Source organism: Zalophus californianus, chromosome 7, assembly GCF_009762305.2.
Source record: "Zalophus californianus isolate mZalCal1 chromosome 7, mZalCal1.pri.v2, whole genome shotgun sequence".
Lineage (NCBI taxonomy): Eukaryota > Metazoa > Chordata > Mammalia > Carnivora > Otariidae > Zalophus > Zalophus californianus.
The window spans coordinates 53439231-53463615 of NC_045601.1; the positions used below are offsets into that span (position 1 = coordinate 53439231).

General features: G+C 45.4%; 1 protein-coding gene across 1 annotated transcript in view; it reads right to left on the reverse strand.

Annotated features, from left to right (window-relative positions):
• LOC113927334 (sine oculis binding protein homolog) overlaps positions 1-24385 on the reverse strand; it is a 158474-nt gene that overhangs the window by 6576 nt on the left and 127513 nt on the right. The window contains exon 6 of the mRNA XM_027603100.2: positions 12761-14713. Within this exon, the coding sequence (XP_027458901.1) occupies positions 12764-14713 (1950 nt within the window). The 3' untranslated portion in view covers positions 12761-12763. The remainder of the gene's footprint in view (positions 1-12760; positions 14714-24385) is intronic.

Genomic DNA, 24385 nt, shown 5'->3' on the forward strand with positions numbered 1-24385 from the left:
CTATTTTACTCTTTAATCAATAAAAATCACAACCATATAAGACCACCTACTGGGATAACTCCATCTTTAATTCTTTGTTTGAAAAATTAAAATTTTGGTTTTCTTTGCCTGGCCGGTTCTATGAGTTAAGTGGGTAAGAGCCCTGTTTATTCTCCTAAGTGGTCACTGCTATTTCTTGCTGACCTCTAAAAGTTCCTAGGGGAATGAGCCCTCAGCCATGGAACCCCAACTTGTGCACTCATACAAGTTCTTTTCTTCATCCTGTACAACTGATCTTCTTTAAATACCTCAACTCCTTTCTGGAACCTGGGAGTTTGAGCAAAACAAACGACCCTGTCTGGCCCCTTCCTAAAAGCATGTGGGGATTCATGAGTACGTTTTCATCAACATACAGGAGCTTGTGGCTACATCCATTCACAAAAGAGAAAAATAAAAAAAGGAGAATTACATAATATAGCTAATGTTCTGCAGGAAATTTTGACGATGAGCCAAGAGCTCTATACCCTGGCTTTTAGGACTGAGCACTTCCACGATGGTTTGGGAAAGCTGCATTTTTTTCTCAAATTTTAGTGAGCACTTACTTTATATTAAATACCGTACTAGGCACTTTTATATACTTATTTCACTTGAAAACAAGCCCATTGTATATACTTGTTTCACTTATACACTTCCTTCATTGAAACAACAATGTTACTTAAGTATTTATTATTGTCCCCATTTTGCAGACGAGGAAACTTTCCTAGGAAGGTTAAGGAGCTTACTTGGTCAAGGTCGCTAGCTAGAAAGGGGCAGAGTGGGTTGAGTCCAGCTCCTGTGACCCCAAGCTCCATGGTTCCATCCAATGAGTGCTTCCCCCAGTCTGGGGTTTCATCTCTCCCCTTCCTTCCTGACAAGTGGGGGTCACAGTCCAGGTCCTTTGCTTTACAAACAAGAACTCTGAGAAGTTATTTGATAAGAAGTTATAATTACATTTTCAATCAAGTTCCATCCAATACACAAACTAGCTAATGCTAGTTCATGTGCCTTCTAAAAATTCTGCCTTGGACAAAAAACAGTAGATGTTTATTGTGTTAAGACTGAGTTTGTTATTTCTCTATATATTATCTGGACATAGGCATTCTAGGTTTAAAAAAGAAAAAGAAAAAGATCCTAGAGCAAAAAGCAGCTTTCTGCAGCAAGTAGCTATGGTCTACGGAGCAACAGTAAATTTTAGGATTTCAGATGGGATCTGGAAAGGTGGTCTTTCTGGCACTTTATCCCTTCTTTACAACCAGTCGTGAGTAGAGGAGGGTAGGAAGGAGAGCGGGAGATACTGGGAGACAGAGGGAGTAGCTTCATATTCATGGAAACTAACTTCCCTGTACAGAATGAGAGCAAGCATACTGACTCCCCACCACCCCAACCGCCCACCCCCACCCCCCCACAGCCAAGGAGATGGAGAATGTGGTTAATAATTGCTTCCCTGCAACCCTTCACCCTCCCAATCCCAGATGTTGAGGTACAGCTTATTTCCTCTCTGAGATCAGCTGTCCAACGTGAGGAAGCGATTCCATGGGTGGCAAAAATATGCCTCTGGTTCTTGGCACGGGGCGTGTAACTCAAGCAGCTTTGGTCGTATCTTGTGTCCCACTGAGAGGAAAGGCAGATGAGAACTCAGGTTCTAATCCTGGCTATGCCACTCTGACCTTGAGCATTTGCTCCGTTTGTCCCAGTCTCTACTTGTTTTTACAAGTTGAACCAGACATCTTAGAATTTCTGGAATGGTTTTCCTAACTTCCACGGTTGACAGCACGGAAGTGTTTCTTTACCTTCCATTACACATCCAAGGGAAGCAAGTTCTGGGCTACAGGGGCTACCATGACAATTCTTTTAGCAAGCACCTACTCTATGCCAGGTATTACCTGGGCATTTTCACCCAGGTTATCTACACTGGAACCTGATGGCTCTATGAGCTAGGGGCTTTTATCTTCATTTTCCTCCTACGTGAGACGTGCTCAGTGATTTTGCATGGGGACTCTGGAGCCAGGCTGCTGGTCAGATCCCAGCACTGTCGCAGACTGACCAATGACCCTGGGTAGGAGACTTATCCCCTTTGTGCCTCAGTTATTTCATCCGTAAAATGGATTTACTAATGGTATCCCATAGCACTGTTGTGGGCATGTAACATTTGAACACTGCCTACATATAGAGTGTGCTTGATAAATATTAGCTGACACCATTATTTAATGAGAGTACAGGCACCAAGACATTGTAAAGTGTATCCAAACTCTCACAGCTGGTAAGAGATACAGCCAGTTTTCAAATCCAAGCAGGTCTCACTCCAGCCTTTCTACTAGGGACAGTAGCTGCCGGCTCTTGGGCACCTGTGATGTGCCCCACTGTCCATGCTCTCTTACTGATCCCTCACAGCAACGGCATTGCTGCTCGTGACCGAGAGGAGACAAAGCGCTTCCTTCCTCACCTACGAAATGGCTCTGCCGGGATCGGGACCCAGGCTGGCCCAACTCCAAAGCAGAGGTCCTTTGCCACGAAACCACAGCACTGCCTACCTGCACCACCGGAAGCCCCCTGTCACCACGTGTCAGCGCTTCAGAAGAAGGTCTTTGGCATGGAAGGTTAAAAAAGATGAAGGACATCCCCAAAAGCTGTCCCCCTCCCCTGACAGTACCTGCAGGCCCCGGGGAGGGTGGGATTCAGCTGCTGTGGACATCTCAGAAGCTGTCTGAGGTAGAGCCCGCCACCCAAGCATGATGGCTGCTCCTTGGGCCAAGATCAGAGCGTCTGGGTGTCCCTGCGGCCACCGCCCGGGCTCTGTGCCCATCAGCGGGTAGGTCCTCTGCCAGGAGCACACGGCCTGCCCCCGTGTGCCCGAGAGCCACGGCCCCCAGCCCGCACCACGCCTGGCCAGCTGGCCGGGCACAAAGGCCGAGCCCTGCATCTGTAGCACCCTGGGGCCCGGCCAGCGCCCCCCGACTGCACGTGGACATGCTCTGTCAGTGGTGAGGTTCCTTCCCGCACGTGCTGGGAAGCCGCTCTAGGCCCATGCCAGACACAAAGTTCCTCCTCCCGCCGCACCGCCGCCGCGCTGTACACACTTACAGTACACATGGGGCAGCCTCCGCCCCTCGCACGGTAGCGATAACAGCCCGCAATGTTTAGCATCCACCCCTGGTAATTAGCCTGTCATCAGAATGCAGCGATCAGCTTTAGTGATGCCAGTCTTTCTCTTGCTTCCTTTCAGTCTGCGAACAGCTGCTAAAGTAATTTTCCCCCAACACAGATTTCATGCTGTCACTCCTCCGCTCGAGGTCGGGGTGACGTTGTCTAACGCATGGAGTACCCACCCCACAACCTCCCGCTCCCGCACTGACTGCCCTCCTCCAGCCTCCGGGGGCCCCCCTCCCTCCGCGTAGGGCTTTGCTCCAGCCGGGCAAGGGAGGGGGGGGGACTCATCCCTCACGGGGCTCACTCCTCTCTGCCGCTGTGCCTTTTCACATCCTATTGCACTCCTTAGCCTTACACTCCGACTGCCAGTCCGTGACGCTCCCCAGACTCAGGACCTAACTCGCAACTCGCATGCTTTATGTAACCCTCTCAGGTAACTCCATCCGCTGTTGCTCTCCCGGGACTCTTCTCCTTCATTTATTCAGCGAATACCTGCATGCCCACTCGGCCAGCCCTGCGCTAGAAACCCGGTTACGGTAGCGAGCGAACCGCGCCGGGCGGGCCTCGCCGAAGCACACTGTCCGTGGTACCATAGCGTCGGCAGCTCTGCGTGGCACTTGGAGAAGCTGCCTTGGCTATTTCTTGTCTCTCTCAGCAGCTTGTTAGCTCCTCAAAACAAGTCAAGGACACCTGCCACTCCCTCTCTCATTTTTTTTTCTTTTCCCTTCCTTCCTTCTCCTTCCCTCCCTCCCTCCTTCCCCCTTCCTTCCTCTTTCCCTCCCTCCCACCTACACTCCCTTCCTTCCCTCCTTCCTTCCTTCCTTCCTTCCTTCCTTCCTTCCTTCCTTCCTTCCTTCCTTCCTTCCTTCCTTCCTTCCTTCCTTCCTTCCTTCCCTGTATCTCTTGACAACAGTGTCCCTGCACAAAGTCTGTGTTAGATATCATGAGTTAAAAATGGATATGTCTTTTAAAAAAATAGATATGTTTTATTCTTTAGGGAAATACATGAAGACCATCTCCATCAATAAGTGAAAGGGGACTGCCTCTCTCTGTTTGGATATGATTGGGAATTTATTAAATTTGTGGACTGTAAAATATGAATTAAGTATAAATTAAGAACTCCAAATACAGAATTTTTTTAAAAGCTATTGTTCCTCTTCATAGGCCGCACACACGCACACACATACACAGCTGAGACAAAGAACAAGTTGATCAGATGATCAGACAGTGAGGAGTGCTGTCAAAATCAGAACTCTGAACCCGTGGCCCCTCATCTTCATTTGCAAAGCCACAATGTTTTTCCAACATTTTTCACAGTTTTTCAATTAACCTTTAGGATTCATGTTGCTCAAACCTTGGTGGATATGAAAATAGACATTAAGTCCCATGTTTATGATGCCATCATATTAAATGAGAGGAATGGAGGGTCCTGGATGTATTTTTGGTTTGGCAAATTGTAAAAATATTTTTTTCAAACATTTGGGGTTTGGCTAAAACCAAAACTTATTTTGCCAAGCACTTTGGCCTTAATTTTTAAACCCATGTGTATTTTAAAAGAAATTCAATCTATATGTTTCTGACTCATTTACACTTAACTCATGAGAATGCTGTTTGGTAGGAGCTATTAGATGTCCGAGCAAGTTTATGAGCCTTTTTAAGCCTCTTCTCCCTGTTCTTATCAGAAAGTTGTATTTTGCCAGCCATAAAAGAGTGTGAGCCCCAGAGGCCTGTGGTCAGTTTGAAATTTATAACCTCTGAAGCTTAAATGGATTCTGAGTGTGGAAAAAGTTTTTTTTTTTTTCCTCTCCTCTTTTTAATATGAAGTGCACAGACAGACGACCTCTGATAAAGACGGGATCCTAGGTCTTAGTTTCCAAGACGGCTAAAGGCGAATAATAAAGAGTTCAATCTAACCACCAATAAATTGCCCCTAAAACACTTCAGAGGAACGATATGACACTTTAAACTCATGTGGCCACAGATCCAGATCCAACGCTCTCACGGAAAGTCTCACTAATTACTTCCAGGACAAGACAGAGCGGTGAGACACAACACGATTCAAGTTGAACATTTTACCTTCAGGACAACTGGGTAATTTTTTTTAAATCACAGACAACCAACCCTGTTTATGACTTTTTATACATTTTTTAAATAGGAGGAATCTACTAAAAATAGCATTTGAATTAAAACCAGAAAAGCAGGAAGAATGTGCATGCATGCTGCAGTGACTTCACCCCATATCTTCTCTATATAATGATGCTCGGACACCACTCAATTATAGTATTCCAAGGGGAGAGAGCTCTTGGATAAAGTACTTAAAAATGGCTTATAAATATTTAAAGTATAAGCATCTAACAAATCATAAGGACAAAGTTTTACATTTAACCACATGTGCTCCAAATATCTTGAAATTACTCTAAATATGGGTTTAAAATATCAAAAGAGCTTGTTGATGGGATGCAGAACTTTGCAGAGAAACTTAAACCTGATCGTTCTTGCTCCCACAACACCCAATCTGCACAATTTTTAAAGTGTGCATGTGTAGATTTCCTCAGAAAAAGATCATGTTACAGTCTGAATTTCCAAAACAAGAGTCGAAGGATGAAATATAGGGTTTCCCTTTCTCTCACCAAATGCAGTTTAGCCACTTTGCTTCTAGATAATTTGTTAGTGTAGGTTGGCTCAAATTTAAGACAGTAACATTTTAGAAACACTTCGAGAACTCAGCCAGCTGCGAGGAGGATATCATTACAAATTGAGACACATGTTGTATGGGAATACCATTCATTTTCAATACCAAAAACATGTCTGGGGAAATAAGCCATGCAAATGAGAGAGAGATATACTTTTTAATTGCATTTTTGGGATGTTAGGTCAATGGTTCATATCAAATGAGTCCATAAAGTGTGTCTCTCCCTCCTGTTCCGTAAATGCTATCGGTCACATTCTTACCTCCCTTTTCACCCGCAAGAAAGCACAGCTTGCTATCAAAAAGAGACAACACACCAAAGGTTCAAAGGGAGAAATGATGAGATATCCAGCAGCACAGCCAAAGAACTGGGTGGAATGAGGCTGGGAGCGCTGGGCAGCTTTGATTTGTCACAGTCTGGACCTCGAGGCTCTGTGGAAAGGCCCCTTCTCCCTATTCAGAGAAGGCACTGGGGAAACTTGGTAAAACTGCACACGCAAGCTGTTGCTTATGCGCATAGCTCAGGATGAGGAGTGAAGAGTTAAAAGATCTTGGGGGCAACTTGACTGGTTTCCAATCTAAGAATGTGTCGTGCACTCAGGAGCTATTCTAAAGCATGAGAGGCAGATTGCGAGTTTTGGTTGTTCTTGTCATTTGCTTTTGCTCCAGTCACTGTCACTAGAATCTCTTAAATGACCCCTGAAATAATCTGCATGTGTGTGTGTGTGTTCTCCCTCTTTGTGGATGGCCCCACGTTCTCAGTCCGGACCCCAAACCACTTGTTTGTCAGGCAGAATGCTGTGGAAATCCACAGATTTGGAGAAGAGCTCTACACGGTTAACATTTAGAGATGGCACTGGGGATGGCACTTACCCCTTTTCCGTGAGAATGGGACCCTTTAAATGATGCCAGCATTACATCATTTATCCTTTCAAGCTAATTTATTTGTTTCTCTGAAATGGATTCCTTTTATGCATTTGAGGCATTAAACACAAAAAAGTTTACACATGCAGCGTGCATGACCTTAACATGCATTCACGTATGAAGTGCCACCCGTTTAGATCGGCAACTGAAGAATACACAATAATTCTGTGCAGGACGGGGTGAAGGGAAATAGAACGGCCCCCTCTGTCCCTTTGGCACAATCTCTCCGACAAGAGAATCTGGAAAAGGCAGCATGCTGGGGGTGGAGGTGTTTCACTACATGAGGTAAGTGTCCCGTGCTGGAGTGTATTTTGGTCTTCAAACACCTCTGCCCCTCCTCAGTGCTTGTCTGCACGAAGGCAGGTGTAAATGATTGGACCATGATGCCCAGGCCACCGCTCAGGCTGGCAAGGGAATGATTCGTTGGAAATGAGACAGGGAATTTATTTCCAGTGACTTTCTGAGCAATGGCTTGTTCACAGGTGATCGAATGCTTTCCTCTCTCCAAGCCCGCTCTCTCCAGCTGAAGAAGCATGCTAGGGAGCTAGGGAAAATGGGCAGTGCTTCCAGACACAGCTCCATCGATGCCTTGATATTTACTGAGCCATCCACTTCCCGGGCGCTAGCCATTCTGCTCCCTCGGCCTCAAAAGCAGGGCAGAAGCTTGTCCACTGAAGGACAGCATCTCCCTCTACGTAGAAACTTCAGAAGTCTGGGGGCTGGGGAAGTATCTAGCTTGTTTCTTTTGTTGCTTACTTTTTCTTGCACTCTCAGGATACGAAGGGTCTACAGCCTTTTGCCTTTTATCACTAAGGCCATGTTCTGGAAGCAAGTGCTACGTTACATAGCAGCAACAGTGGTTCTGCAATATTAGGTCCACGGCGAAAACCGCTATGAATAATTCTGTTTTAAAGGAACCTTTACCATTAAATCAGCTTCCTCAGAGCGACAAGAAAAATTCCAGCTTAGATATGGCTTTGTGACAATATAAAATAATCCTTTAGAGACGTCAGGCATACTTCTTCAGAAGCCAAGATCTACAGACCTCTCCTCCCAGGAAAATGCCTTGGTGCACAGATATATAAAACTTGCCCTGGAATTCCAGGGGGAGCCGCTGAAGGCCATCCATGGACTAGTCCAGGGAGCAGGTCAGCAGCTTGAGGGAGCGACCACATCAGCCGGCAGGCCTGGAAGCCAGGCCAGGAAGCCAGGCCAGGATTAGCACAGCATCTGCACACCCCTGAGACTGAGTTCTTTAAAGTTGGCGCACTAAGCACTCTCTCACCGCACCCAAGTCCCACCCCTGCTGAAGACGGAGGGTTAGGGCTATATCGGAAAGAAGCAAATACCCGGTCACATACGTCATTTCCTATTCCACCATTATCTGATTGAAATAACATCCAAAAGCCAAATGCTTGCACACTAAAACCCTCCTTCCACCCTCTGTTGCAAGGGTTAAAATAGAGTCAGTGGCACTGACCGACACGTGGCTAAGGCCGATCTTGACCCTGTGCATTCCAGAAAAATCTCCTCTGCGCGTCTGAAATGATCACAGAAAGCTCCTCCCCGCTTGCACATGTCCATGATGCGGACCTGGTGGTTTCCCTCTGGCTCTGTGAATTACCCCTACCTAGAACTGGACAGCCCTCTGCACCCCGACAGACAGCCGAAACTTGAACATCAGGGATTATGTGGCTGGTTCATACATCCCATAACCAAATACCAGGACATTAAGGATCTCCAGTCTGGCAGAGGATCTGAGCACACCCCGTTGGGATCGATTTCCTCTCCTTGCTCTCAGGTTTTCTTCTTTTTCCTTGCTTCCTTAGGAGGCACCCAGAGTAGTATTTCCAATGTATGGACCTGACTTCCCAGGCAGCTGACTTTCTCAAACTTCTCAGCTGGAAAAACTAAACTGGCAAACAGTTACCTGTCAACCTCCACCCTTCGGCCTTTCCCAATGAGGTCAGCAACCCCCCCACCCCACCCCTGAGATCATCTTTCCTGGGACTGTGGCTCCATAACCAGACTAATAATGAAACTCCAAGAAGCCACAACTCCGGCTGCCTCCTCCAGCTCTCCTGGAGAAAACAAAAAGTGGGAGGCGCCCCTGCTGCTGAGGCTGAGGGAGCAGTGTGGAATTAGGGCCAGGGAAAAGAGTCCCAGATTTTCTTCCTGTTTTAGAAACATGTACGAAATCTGGAAGCCACAAAGGTGGGACGTTGTATGGACTTGTTGCTCCAGGGGGATAGAAAAAGTGAGGTTACTCATGGTACACAATTTTTCCATTATTTTACTTAGAATATGTCATTTCCCTGGAAAATCGAGGAGGGGGGATATTTTCTTTTGAATAGCTTCAAACATTTGCAAATGGTTACTGTGAACTCCCCAATGTACCATAAACAAGTGTAAACTGTAGAAATTCAGAAAATGTACAAATACAAACAGTGATCCCCCAAGCTCCCAGGCAAAGACAAAGAAGGGAGTGTTCCATTTACAAATGGAATTCTTTGTGGATAGAATAGTTTGGAAAATGTTTATACATTGTTTTTCTTATTATTTGGGGGAATATTTTTTCCAGCCTACGGAAGCTGCAGAACTGGTATTTGGAGGCTTGAAAGTTGAAGATTAAAGGACGATTACAATCTTTCAAAATCTTCTACTAAAACTTAATTAGTTCTGCATCTAAGACAATATCTGCCCATTGAAATCATCTGTAATCATATCAACAAAGAAGAATGCATAAAGTCAGGTAACCAGGAACAGAATCACTTCAAAATGGAAACACCACCACCAAAAAAACAAAAAACAAAAAACACCAAACCTAGTATTTGCCAAGAACTAGCAAATACGATGGCTTCTTTGAAGAAAACTGTAGCCGCCTGGATTACTGATTTCAAGATACTGATTTCAGATTCTGCTTTGAATCTGTTTAAATGATAAACAAACAAACCAGTAATAGAGTATGAGAATGGCAGGCAGAGGGGAAAAGTATGAAGAACCCCGACAAGTTACCGACAGACTTTCCAAGAGAAATAACGTGTGAGTCACCAACAAGCACATGGAGAAATAACTCAGCTGTGCCTCATCCGCCACAACTCAGTCCAGTTTAATGCTTTCCACTTTGGCTTTAACTCGTCACCAACAGTGTTCCCTGTCAGGGCACAAAAGCCATGCCGACCTTTATTTAACGGATGCATTTCCAATTTCCACAACCATATGAATGGGCTGGGTTTCTGAAGGCACCGAAGAAAAACAGCACCACATGTGCACAGAGAATCAGGAAGGGTCAGAGAATGTGAGTGATTTACGGCGGGTTGAGACTGCACTTCGAGGTGACGTGCAACTCCAGAGGGCAAGAGGAAATGTGATTTAGTGAAGGGGAGGCAGTTCTCCCCCATCTTAAATCACTTGCCTTGTCACCCTGCTGGAGCTGGCCAAGCCTGAGTGTCTCTGACTTTAGAGAAAAGCTGTAATTTCTTGGGGGACCCATCATAAAAAGAACTCTCCAATTTCAAGGGGCTATGGGCAATTTTATCACTGCATCTTCTGAAATTGGCTGAAGCCAGGTTAATATTTTTAGTAACGACTCTGGTCTGCATACAAGACCCTAGCCGGATTCTTTATTCAGCAACATATATCATCCAAATAGCCACCATATATTTCATGCTTTTATGTTCTTTGGGCCCCATGCTACTCATGGACCAGTGGCACTATTCTTGACCTGGTCACTTCTCACTCCAGTAATGGTAGTAAAATCGTTCACCCTCCCGTTCCTCCCGTAAGTAATGTCATCAGAATGAGTGATATTAGAATATATTTAAAATTCCAATTCCCAAGCTTTTTGGCTTTCTAGAGGTCAACGCTTCTTCATCCCATACCTTCCTGTTGCTCACCGCTTTATTAGCCAGATTAAATTACTCTGGTGGAGACCAGAGTAATTGAGGTGCCTACGAGAAGGCCAGTCCATCTGTCTCCGGAAAACAGAACTTGTAGATGTAAAACCAAGAAAGGATGGTGAGCTGATTTTTAGTGTTCTGCTCCTACTGGCAAAGCCAGCAATGGAAAAGGAAACCTCAAACTATGGTGACTGGGAAAGCCTTCTTGCACCACCCAACAAGCCCCCTAGTGCTGGCTCTCTGCCTCCCAAACAAACCTCCGGCTGTTAAGTAGGTAGGTTCCCCCATAAATACGCCAACTTAGAGACAATGGTCTGGACATGCCACATCAAGTGTTCTGGCCCACATTTATATTTCCCACTGTGGAGTAATGGGCTGGTATTCTAGGTTTGTTGTTGCTGGAAAAACAAGAATTGAACATTGACCAAAAAAAAAAAAAAAAAAAAATTGAATACTGTCTCAACACTTAGAGAAGTTGGTAGGTATGCTTGGTTTTTATCTAGAAACCTTCTCCAAGACAACTAAGGTGAATAAAAGAATTCCATCAAGTAGGGTAATAAAGGGACCATTTAGCCTATTCTCTTACAGTGGTTTAAAGAAAATGCAGCTCTGGGGTCAAACAGCCTGGATTTGAATCTTGACTGCTTACTAACTTGGTCCTCTTGGGCAAATTACTTCATTTCTATGTCTCAGTTTCCTCGTCAGTAGAATGAAGACAACAATAACTATCATATAGATCCAGATCCAAATAAATACTACTGAAAAACACTTAGAAGAGAGCCTGCACATACAAATGTGAGCAACTGTTCTTATACGGTCCACTTCTACCCAGGCTTCCTTCCTCTCTGGGTTTATATCCCTACCAGACTTTAAGTGTCTTGAGGGCAGGCACTGCATCATATCCACCTTAGTATCTCCCCAGCTCCTGGAAGAAGCTGTGCACAAGTTAGGTGCTCAATAAGTGTTCATTTCTCTTCCTTTTCTCTCCACAAACCGCTGATAAGCCTCAACTGAACATTAGCCCCTTTGCTGTCCTCTGGGATAGTGGGCCTGGGTCTGGCAGGCCTGAGTTAAATACTGCTTCCCCCACTTGCTAGCTCTCATTTGGACACCTCCATGCCTTACCTTCCTCCTTGCTGAGGCAGAGATGATGCTGATCATGCCAGTTGGTGGGAGGATCAGAAGAGGCCACATCTGGCTCTGGTGGGCATGCTACACATGCTAATCCTTCTCCCCCTTACTGAAACTCTGGACTCATTACCAATAGCTCATTTGGCATGAAGCAGGATTCCCTTCCTGAGGTCAGACATATGTACTCTCAGCCACTTTGGCAGCGTGGCCCTTTGTCCTGTCAAATCTTCCCACTGTCTGCAGAGGTGAGCAACCCACCAGCTGAGCCACTGGGCCCCAAAAAGAAGAGAATGCAGAGCTGGTCAACAATGCCAGAGGCCTACCCTAGGGAATGCTTCATGACAACGTAAAGGAAGAGACTCCCTCAACAGGAGCTATGGGCCACTTTTCCAACACTCTTCCAGGGAAATGCGGCTTAGTGGCCCGGGGTTCAGTTGGCATAAGCACATAAGAAAGTTAGTTTTTATTCTCATCTTGCAAATGAGATGAGCAAATGAGTCGTTATGCGTCTGCCTTTGGCTCAGGTCATGATCCTAGCGTCCTGGGATGGAGCCCTGCATCGGGCTCCCTGCTTGGCAGGAAGCCTGCTTCTCCCTCTCCCGCTCCCCTTGCTTGTGTTCCCTCTCTCTCTCTGTCAAATAAATAAATAAAATCTTAAAAAAAAAAAGAATAGTAGGTAGTGTTTCAAGTCAGGTGCAAGACTGGGCTTCACCATTAAATAAGTCACCTTTGGCATGGCATCTACATGCTGTGACTCAGTTTCCTCAGCTGTAAAATGGGAATGATGTTGGATCAAAATGATGACAGCGTGGGACCACACTAGGTGAACTATAAAACATGTACGGTAAAATCATGATGATCAATATAACTCTCGCGCGCCTCTGCCTTGTAAGGAGTAGTAGGGAGAGGTGCACTGGCTCGTGCGGGGTAGCACCCCGGTGGACATACAAACCTTTTACTTATTCTGATTTCTAATTCGGAGGCACCTCCTTTTGAGCGGAGGCTCCAGGTCCTCCGGCCCGGCGCTGAGCATGGGCGAGGAGATGATGCACGGCGCCATGGCAGTCTTCTCCGCGGGTTTTGGCACAGGCTGGATCACGCAGCCCGTCTTGGGCAGCATTCGCAGAGCATACGCGTGGTCCTCGTCCGCGGGGTTATTAAGGTTCGGGTCTGACTTGTCGCCCCCCGCCAGGGCCTCCTCCCCCATCAGCTTTTTGGCCGCCTCCCCGTCCAGGTGACAGTTGGAAGCACAGTTGTTCTCCTTGACCGACTCCAGTTCGCTCACCGCCGGCTCCTCGGGCGACAGCAGCTTCTTGGGGGGCGCGGGCGGCGGCGGCGGCGGGGGCTGCTCCGGCGGCGGCTCCGCGCTCTTGGCGCCCTCGGCGGCGGCGGCGGCGCCGCGCGTGCCGTTCACGATGACGTTGCAGGCCGCGGCGGCCTCGGGGCCCGCGGGGGCGCCCGGGCCCGGATCGCCAGCGGCTGGCGGGCTGCAGTGGCCGTCCCTGCAGCCGCCGCAGGTCCTACGCTCCGCGGCTCCCGGCTCGCGCTCCGCCTTGACGTGCGCGTGCAGAGCGCGGTGGATCACGTTGTGCAGCCGGGCTCGGTGGCCCACCGTCAGGTCGATGACGCCGTCCTGCGGGCCCTGCAACACGCCGGGGAAGCCGAGCTGGCCGCCCGCGCCCGGGGGGCTGCCGGCGCGCCGCGTCAGGTCCACCACCTCGCTCCGGCCGTGGTCCGCGGGCGCGGGCGCTAGGCTCAGGGCTTGGCCGGAGCAGCCGGGCGGCGAGTCCGCAGACTTGGACGAGCCCTGCTTGGAGTCCCTGGGGGACAGGGAGTGTCCGCCTGGCTTGCCTCCAGCCGCTGAGGAGTCGCCAGGGGCGCTCGGAATGAAGTTCTCCCCGTTGCTGGAGAATCCGTTGGGGGGCTTGGAATCATTGACGTGAGGGATGGGAATAGGGATGGGGATGGGCACGGGCAGGGGCACGATCACGGGGTATGGCACGAGCAAGGTGGGGGGCGGCACCAGCGGGGCGAGCGACGGCAGCCCGAAATTCATCATCTGGGGCACGGGCATCGGGCCATTTGGCATCATGCTCACCGGCGGGAAGGGGAGACTGGGCAAGGGCGCGCCCGGGGGCGGTGGGGGCAGCAGGCCCGGGGGGTTCCCAGGCATGGTCGGGGTGCTGGGGGGATGGATGTGGGGCGACAGCATGGGCCGGTGCATGGGACTGGAAGTGGGGCCCAGGTTCCTGGGGCCGCCAGGCGGGGGCCCGATGCCGGGGAGCATGGGGTTGGACAGAGGGCTGTTGGGGTTGGAGGCGTGGTGCGGCGGCCCGCGAATAAAGGGCGGGCGGATCTGCTGCATGATCTGTTGTTCCATGAAGATGGGCAGCGGCACCGGGCCGCGGTTGGTCATCACCATGGGAGGGCTGCGAGGCGGGACACCGAGGGGAGGCCCGATGCTAGCAGGTGGCTGGACGGAGACAGGAGGGATGTTTGGAGTCTCGCTGATGGGCATGGACTTGGGCACTGGCGTGGGGATTTTAGTGACAGAGCAGTTGGCAGTGTCAGATGGAGAGACGGTGGTGGACGACGATGGGCCAGGGCCCTGGCTTTGGCCAGCTGCAGCCACCGGGGAGGGGGCCTTCCTCCGAGCATCTGTTAGAGGGATATTCCAAGAGTCTGGAGTGAGCAGCTGCACCCCGGTGCCTTCTGCTTTATTTTCCATGGGAGGGTGTAATGTGCTGCACAGCCCAGCTGGAAGATTGGCCTGTGTCTCTTTGTAGAAAATGTCCATTTTGTATTGATTGAGACATTTTGCACTGCAGAACTGAAGCCTTCTTTCCCCGTCCCCAAAATCCAGGTATTCTTTTGTGTGTCTTATGTGCTTACACCAGTCACATACCTACAACACAGTAATAAAAAGAAAACAAGATAAGCAATTTCCTCTGGTAGATCGTGTTTCATGTTTCACAGAGAGGTTCTTTCAAACTTTATCACAATTTTTCGAACAGGCTGAAGTGTTCCTTTCTGAAAGGTAAGATTCTTAAATGTTCATGAAATGATTTCTCCTTGGAAGTCAGACTTGCTTTTTAAATAGTAACTCTTTGGAATAGCAATTATCACCATCTTCCATTAAAAACAATTCAACAACAACCCAAAACCCTGTTGTGCCCGTTAAGCTCAATGTAAAGGTGGATCTGACAGAAAGGCGTACATCTACCTGCCCACATATTTTCACCTGTCAAAGAGGCTCGTTGTCAATGTAAATGTGAACAGTTGTGGAGAGGAGGATCCTCCAGGAAGGTCGGTGGCCTTTGAAATAGAGCCCCGTAAAATTCTCCTCACGCAAAGTACTTTACACTATTGACTGTGTTCAATAATGCACTTGGAAAGGTTGTGCTGTGTTAACCAATAACACAAAGCGCGGAACATCATTATGTCTGGCTTCCAAAGGGAAACTTGGAATTAGTCATGAAGTCTGTGTGAGGTTTAGCTATTCGCAACCTGTGATGTTGCAGCAAGCTAGAATTATTTTTTGAGCTGTTTGCCCACTCTCTCTCAGTAGTCAGAATTTTTGGTGACATTTCTTGGCAGGCAGTCTTATTTAACAACTTTTCAAACACCAGAGAACGTTTTCCAAAAGTTGTTATGGCTTCTTCCCCCCTTCAAATCTACTCCTGGCAAAAGAAAGATATCACCAAATTTATTTTAAAGTTGGGCTGCAGAACTAATTAAAGGCTGAGAGCTTTTCCCAATTGGAAATCACTAGACATCAAAGTTCAAAAAATAGTCATTCTCGGCTTCAGAACCCATTACTTTGGAGAAATTATTGTGATTTCATTAACACATTAATTTTGCAACACCATCAGCTCTCACAGATGGTGAAGACATGATCTACAATTCAAATATGACTCTTGTTTGCACAAATGTCTTTCCTTCATATGGCATTTTAAACAAGAATTAATATGAGTAATCTTGCCATAGCTATAAACAGATAAACAGATGTCAAAATTTTCAGTAGTTCTTTCAGTGCCTTACTTTTTTGACTGAAAATTACACACATGATTTTTTTCTTTTTCTTTTTTCTTTCTCTCTCTCTTTTTTTTTCCGTCATTTCCTTAGCACTCAATCCATACAGCAGCAGAGGAAGAATTCTGAAATGCAGTGAAATGGTGAGTTCACTGAATTCAAGGCTCTCCTCCATAAAGCATTGGTTCCAATATTGCTCTAAATGGGACCTTGTTTTTGTTAAGGAGGGTGTGTGTTGTTCCGTTGTTGGTGCATGTTTTTTTTTTTAACTATGGTAAACGGATAGCATTAAAAGATGATAACTTTTAATCATGATTGGTCACATCAACAATGCAAAAACAACATATGCTGGGCATTTGATTACTCATCTCATTTAATGCTCAGCTTTCCTTGACTGTAAACAGTGGTGGTATGCTAGTCTGTGACTGGGGGTGCATACACTTGTGGCAGATGTGGGTCTGTATGTGTAAATCCACTCTCTTCCTTCTCTTTTTTTTTTTCCCACTGATACTTGCAGGTAATACACCGCAAGGCATGAGACTGAACTACAGATACTTACTGGCAAACATTTGTTTTTTGTGTAGTCTCATATGAAATTACCCTTTCAAAAATCCTTGTTGCAAGAGGAATAATTTCAATGCTAATATACTTCTGGGTTTCGGTACAGTTATTTTCAGGTTTCTTTAGAATTAACGGGATTTTTTTTTTTTGAATCATAGTTGAGATGTCTACAAGTTTACAAGTAAGTGCAGAATTGTCTCTGATGAAAAGAAACACAGAAAATCCATCAGGCCCTCAAAATTCTTATCTAGATAAAGGTTAATAAACTAATAGTTAAACCTTGAGGCAAGTAAGTTATTATTTTTAAAACCTGATCATTTTTATAAAGTTAATATGTAATGATGTGACATTTAAATCCCTGTATGAAACAAGGCCACCTGATTCTGTTTCAATATTAGGCATCCATAGAAAGCCTAAAATGTAAACTTATAAGCTTGAAGGAAAGGATCAAATATAGCTTCTTTAATCATGAACTAAAAAATATTATCAATGAATTAAACTAATTAAAATAATATGCCAAATTTTCTGGCATATTTCTTTTGGATCTTATTTTTTAACCATAAGGGGAAAGAGTTTTCTGAAATCCTTAGTTGGTTTTTAAATTGCCAGATTGAATTATTTGCCTCCAGAGGATTCCTCTGTTTCCTCAAGCTAAATAAATATTTTCAAGTGGAGTCACAAAAAATAATCTAAATATAACTGAAATGTTCTCCCTTCCTTTGCTTCCTTCACTTTTAATAATTCAGTGATGAATAAGGAATGCTCGTAGATCCATCCCAATGATCAAATGAGAATTCTCTACCACATTTTATCTATTTCCACATAAAAAGAAATTCAGACATCAAAGTTTTAAAGCAAAATTCTATCAAACTTTCCGGTTAAAGCAAAGGCCTCATGTTTACAACTTCATTTCCTACAACATCCTAAAGCATTTAGGTGATAGTGTGAAAATTTTATGACTGTCTCGTTTTGGGTAATGTGAGTGTGAATGTCTGTGTATCTTTGCCCTATTATATTTCAATTCAGAACACTGACCTAAAAATACAGAAAAGCAATGCTTCTGATGAAGCAAAAAATTATTAGAGGAAAAAAAAACCTGTCACTTAAGAAATAATGAATCAAGTCTGTCTTACAGGACACATCATTTAAGATGAGGTCAATGAATTTATGGCACAAATGGCTATATCATGTGAGGCAATAAAACAGTTCCATCATTCATTCCACATCTAACTAATGACACACTTCTGGTAATTAAAGATTTCATCATAGGAGCCTGAGCTGACTACTTAAGATGTGATAGATGAAAAATATACTATAGAGCTCTCTCTTTAATAAAATAACATTTGCATATCCCTGAAATACACAGCATGTGTCTCATAAACTATGGTTTTCTGAATTGCGTGTTATGGGGTATTCTTCCTTTCTTTTTCCACAGGCGGCTTTAATTTTTTTTTTTTTAACTTTTTGAGGCATTAGTTTTTTTCCTATTATGCCAAGAAGTCCCAGAATTCCTTCAGATATTTTCAAAGATAAAGATTAAGAAGTGCAGAGCTCGACTCACTGGGCTCTGGAATGATTTCCCCCTAATTCCACCCCAGCTTTGTTTCTGTTGGAATCTGGCCTCTTTGGTCCCACTTCTCTCCCTAACAGGTCCCAGATTGGACAGAGCTGAAGCTGAAGCCGTTTAACGATGGCAATCTGGGGACTGAACAATCAGCTAAGGCAAGGCCATTGAGCAAGACAGCTGAAATGCTTCGTATCACAAATACATAATGTATCACCAGAAAGACAAAAAAGATCACAAAGGAGATAAACACATGCGTATTCCATTCAACCCTATAACAGCAGTCCTCAAAAAGATTAAATTTACCTTCCTGGGATGTGTCCAATTCTAAACAACAGAATGAACATTTCCTTTAGTCCATTTAGAGTATTTATATTTTGGTGGCTGACTGCCAGGGTAGTACTTATAAGCTCAGTGGCCTGATGGATTCACTCCTTTCCTGTGAAATAAATAAATGTGTGGCAACCTACACGGCTAAACTACTCAAGAGATACTGCCTCAGCAGAAATATCACTTGTTCTTGATAGAAGAAAACTGGAAGGCAGGACTTCTGGTTCCTATAACTCTTTCCATCTTGTATTTCCCCTGGAAAGAAAGAAAGCTATTCATGTTGGCAACTGAGCCTTTATTTTTATATAAACGTCCAAAGTCAAAGCCAAAGTATGCCATGAGGTTACCCACATGGGCATAATATATACATTCTGCTGGGCTTAAGAGAAGATTCGGGTGACCGGGGAGGGGGTCAGGGTTCCTAATTAACACATTAATCAGCTGTTGACTGTGGGAGTGAAGTTCACCCTTTAATGGAACCCACAGCCGCCTTCTGAGTGGCAATCTGGCATGAGGCACTATTTAATTAAGAAATCCTTTTGCTGAAATCTTTCTTACCTGGGCAAAGACATTTGTCGCAACGGAACAATAAAAAGATATTAGCAATCCCCTGAATGCCATCAACATTTTGAAAAACAAAACAAAATCTTCATGTGCTCCTAACTTTCCACAAATACAGCACCGAGGTAATTGCTTAGAAGTTATAGCTCCTTAAGCGAAATTGTAGCTTGCCCTAAGAGGCCAGTTCTCTGGGTCTCGGCCTGTTAAATGTGGCACTGATCTTGCAGTCCACATTAGCTCAAAAGGAAAAAAAAGAAAATCATGAGCTCACCCAAGAGTGAAGCAAAGGAGGACAGATAGACAAGGGTGGGGGCGATCAGTGTTTTTAAAGAGTCTGTGGTCTGCCCGTCACCTCACCACATGAGTTGAGGGCCTCAAACTGACCCCACCTGACAACCTGCTTCCAGCCTCACCTGGCAGTCCCATGGCCCCAGCAACTGGTTTTTGGGGTTAGACACTGCCTGCATCAGGGCCCTAATTCAGTGCCCTGGGGCAGCAAAGGATGGAAATCCTTTGGAAAAGGAATCCTATGGAAATCACCCGGGATTTGGAATCAGAAGATGTGGGTTTGAGTCTAGGCTCTGTTGTTTACTAGCAGGGCAGTCTTTTCCTCTGTGAAGTGGACCTAATAGTAGTAAGGAGTAATGCCTGTGTGCCAAGGCAGATCCCTCCGCTTGCTGCACAGTGCATTTTTTTTTCAGTCCCTAGCCCGCCTCCCTCATGGTTGTTGATGTCCCAGGAACATCCCATATGTTTAAGTTCATTTTAACTAATGGGAGGATGTTTCTATGGCAATGTGAGTAAGGAACGGGTAATTGTCATGCACAGCCTTCCTATGAGCCTGTGTGTCTTAGAGACAGAAGGGAGTGCGTTTCTCTCTGGGCAAATGCCTGCAGCACCTCACAGACACCAACCCCCGACCCAGCTTCCTAGGAGACTGTCCCAGGGTAACAGAGGGGTTATCTGCAGGGAACTGAGCTGATGGTTCTATGCGCAGCCCAGCTGACCACCAGCCTGAGAAGACCCTAGTCAACTCCTCCTGCCAGAGCCCTTCTTTTCCAAGGCCAGTCATTCTCTAATTTAAGCAAAAGCTTGACAAAGCAGCATGGCTGCTTGGAAAAGAGTGTTCGAACCATTAAAAGGAATAATTCCTCTCCGGCTCAACTGCTGTTTGGATAGTGGAAGCCATAAACTGTACTATTCATGTTTTATTAAAAAACAGAGCTGATGAGAGATCTGCTTGACTCATTACATGGAAGGGCCAAAAGCCACAGTAGCACCGGCCTCGCAGACAGGATGACCCAGGCCCTGCATGGGAGAATGCATGTGAGGACGAGCCCCCATGGAGTGGGGAGGGGTGCACCAAAACCTGATTCGGGGACCAAGCTCACCATTCCAAGTTTCCTTGCAAAGCTGGATTAGAGAGTGAAGGACAGAAAAAGATGGCCTAGCCATAGATTTTTTGCAAAGTCATCCAGAAATCAGAAGAGGGATTTAGAACAAGCTATTTTTTTTTTTAAAGCAAATTCATGGAGAAGTTCATTTTCAAAACAAACTTTCTGCAGGTTTGGGTTTCAACATGATGATGTTTGCTGCATAGTTCTTTTTATTTATGGATCTTATTCGTTTTTTTGTTTTGCTTTGTAGTTTGGTCTCTCTCTCTCCCCTCTCCTTTCTCATTTCTCTAATAGGATCTGGAACTCAAGGAGAGGCAACGAGCATCTTTGTTAGAATTTAAAAATCTCATTAGAAAACCGCCCTGTAGGAACCTTATACCATGACTCAAACTTTTCATATACATTTGAAGCTGGATTTCAGAAGTCTTGGCCCAGGTGACCAGGGCAAGACCCTTCTTTTGCACATGTGCCATGAACTCTGTCTAGCAGAGAAGAGATGGGCTTGGTTTGAGGATCTCAATGAGCGTTGACAAATGGCTCATTACTGACCCAAGTCTGTTTCTACAGCCAAAGCAAGATATGGAATCCTGGCCTGTATTCAGTGACCACGGGTCCTCCTCACAGCCAAACACATGACTGAGAAGAAGGTCCCTTTGGTCTGACGTGTTAGCTTGCCTAAGAGTATTAGCATATCATCACAAAACTCTCGGCTTCATTTATGCTGAATAAATACAACTTACATCTTCCTAACACAAGTCATCCAGAAGGAAACTAAAAAATTCAAACATTGGAAAATCTGGTCTACCTGGTGCCAAATGTCTGCCTCTCTGTTTTCCAGTTATTGGCCCTGAGAGGACACAGAAATAGCCCAAGAGATCTCAGAGCAATGAAATTTAGCCCTGAAAAGAATCTTAGAGATCAGCAGGTCCACTCCTCCAGCCTCCAGCTCCTGGTGGGGTCAGGCTCCTAATCACTCTGAGCCTCAAGTGCTCAGCTGTGAGATGAGCTCATCAATAGTAACAGCGCTCCCTGAGAAACATGCCAGGAAGAAAGAACCAGCCCATTCTCTGGCTGCTTCTTGGAGGCTCGTAGCTGCTCCTGGTAAACTCTCATTCACTTACCAACTCTATACTGATTACTTGGAACCTGTCAGACACCCGGCTAAGAGCTTTACTTGCAGAGTCTCATTCAATCCTCTTTTAACAGTCTTGCGCACATTTCTTGGCTCCCTGGTTTACAAACTGAACCAGCTGCTACCTGTGGATGCTCAGGATTGTCCCCACTTAAGCCCCTGGTGTCCATCTCTGCCCAGTCCTCAAATCTCTCCAAGATACCCCATCAAAAATTGTGACTTTTATTATAGTGCCTGCTGGAAGCCCCGATTTGATGTAATAAGAATTTAATACTAACGATAGCTAGCATTATTTAAGCATTAGTAACCATGCTAACCCTGTTACATGGATTACCTCGTTTAATCTCCACAAGTCCCTTATCACCTGGATAACTGGGGTTTAGGTAGGTTAAATACCGTGCCCAAGATTATCTGTGCAGGTAATAGATGGCAGACCCAGATTCTAACTTAGATCTGTCTGACTTCAAAGGCCATATTGCCCCCCCCCCCGACTATCTCAAGGATTTTTGCATTTCCTTTTAAAGTTACAGGATTAAGATGGTTGACTAATATTTGACAATAACCTCATTTTGAAATTCCAGAAGTTAGTCCTCTAAGGAACTTCACAGGTCAAGCTCAACCTGACTCCCCCAGCAAGCTTGGGTTCCCTTCTACACATACACAGACGGTCTTCCAGGTAGCACTCAGACTTCCTGTGACAGGGAGAACCATCCAGATACATCCACACAGCCAGGGATTCACATCATAGCGATCTGTCTCCTTTGCACTGATTTTTCTGGTGGCCTTTTAAAGACGACTGCGATACAATTGCAGAGCCCTATGCAGCTTAATTTAAGGCAGCCCGTTCTGTTGACGGACAGTTCTGATTATCAAAAAGCTTAACCACTTCATGTCCCTGTTACTTCCACCCACTGCTAGCAGTTCTGTTCACCAGGGTCTCCTAGCACAGGCCCACTCCTCTTCTCAATCTCAGCCTATCAAATACTTAAAAAGAGCCATCATAGTTTCCCCAGAATGTTATTTTTAAACATCCCCTGTTCCTGTGCCCGTTCTCCAGGAGGACAAATTCCTAGAGCTTCCTGTCCTGTCTGTTCTGCTGTGCCTCGTACCGGGGCATATACTTCACCTTGGTAATGCCCCTCTTAAAGGGTGGTGCCCAGAATGGAATGCAGCAGCCCGACTGGCAGAGAGTCCAGGGAACTCTCCTCTCCCTCTACTAATACCTCCACTAATAACCTCCACGAATATACCTCCACTAATACCACCCAAGAATGTATGTGTTTTTTTTTTTTAGGAGTCATATCCCGCTATAAGGTCTTTGCTTTTTAAAAACAAACATGTATTGAGTAACTGTTATGTACCAAGCTTGAAGCTTTCACTTATCTCCTTTAATTCTGACAACAAACTTGTAAAGAAGCTACTGCTTTTTCCATTTCACTTGAAAATGAGGAAACAAAGGTTCAAAGAGATGATGTGGTTTCCCGAAGCACTCACAGCCTACAAATGGTGGAGCCAGGATCCAGATCCAGAACTTGCACCCCATCCTCTTTCTCTCTGCCACACTGCTTGCTTCATTCTGAGCTTCTGGTCAACCAAAACCTTTTTCTCCTAAGTGCTCATCAATCATTTGTTTAATGATATATTCAAGGACTTTTGAGGGTAAGCCATCCAGCCTATTGGGTCTAGAGTTTCAGAAATGAGAAACTCTCTCCCAGTTTTGAAAATCTGGTCAACATTTGTCCTTTTTCTGTCCTTTTAAAGCCTCTCCCATCTAACATGATAGAGCAAAGATTATACAAAAGTAGATAGAAAATTATCTACAAGTTCCCTCATAGGGGCTCAGAGATCTAAATTTGCTTAGCATAGCAGGTGCTTTCTGCCTATCTCTTTGCCCACAATGTGGAATTCATAGCCTTTTTTATGGTATCTGTCCTACCCAGTCTCGAGAACATTCTTTTTATGGAGACAATGGAAAGAAACCAAAGAAGAGTTGCCCAGCCCTGCCTTCTCACCTGTTTTTGTTAAATATTAACCATTTGCTCTAAACATGGATCTATCCAACTCTCCTTCTGGTTCCTTTCATGAGCATAGCCCTAAGAGCTCCCTTTATTATCTTGGGCAGTTCCCCAAGGGTTTAGCCCCTCATGCATCCTAGCCTTTTTGACACATAATTCATTTTTGGAATTTCCCACCCCTCATGTTGCTCCTCCATCACTAAGACTATACTGAGTCTCCCTCTCCTTGGAACTTAAGCAAAATCTGCTTTTCTAAATTCTAGGGAATGTGGCTGGTCACATCCCAGCATTCTCTCCCTCTCCGCTGCACAGTCCAAGACAGTTGGGTTACTTCCTCTCTCCATCCACATACTAAGCAGCGCTCCTCCCTATTAACCAAATGGCAGTCAAAGTAAGATTCTCCTCACTGTTTCTCTGCCTTCTCAGAACTATCAACAAGGCATGGGAAGAGAGGTCAATTACTCCGTTTTTTAAGAGAATGACATTCTGAGCAGATATTTAGGTAAGCTGTCCCATGTCTTGCTTCTTTGCTAAATAATCTATTTTTAATGTTTGTTTCAGATTTTGTACTCAATACCCCAAAATAATTCTTTTGGTGTTTCTTTTTTTTTTTTTTTCCTAAAATTCCCATCTTACATTTCCTCTGAAGTGCATGGATTGCCATACAGGGATATATTTTCCTGAATTTTACCCACCTATTAGATACGTGGGTAGGGGGGTGTTGTTTTATATTTTAGTTCTTCATGTTAGCTCTAGTCTAGGCACAAAAAAACCCAAAAAACAAAAAACCTCCAAATATCAGTGGTATCTCTGAGATTATTTTTATCTTTTCATGCCCCCAATCCGGGGTCCTTCCCACTCCCTGCCTTGGTAGAGAGATGTCAGAAGCCATTTGTATATTCCTGCTCATGACTTTGTTTACTTCTTCACTATCCCATCTCTTCCCGTCACACCTGCTGACTTCAGTGTGGCCAGTTTTACAGGT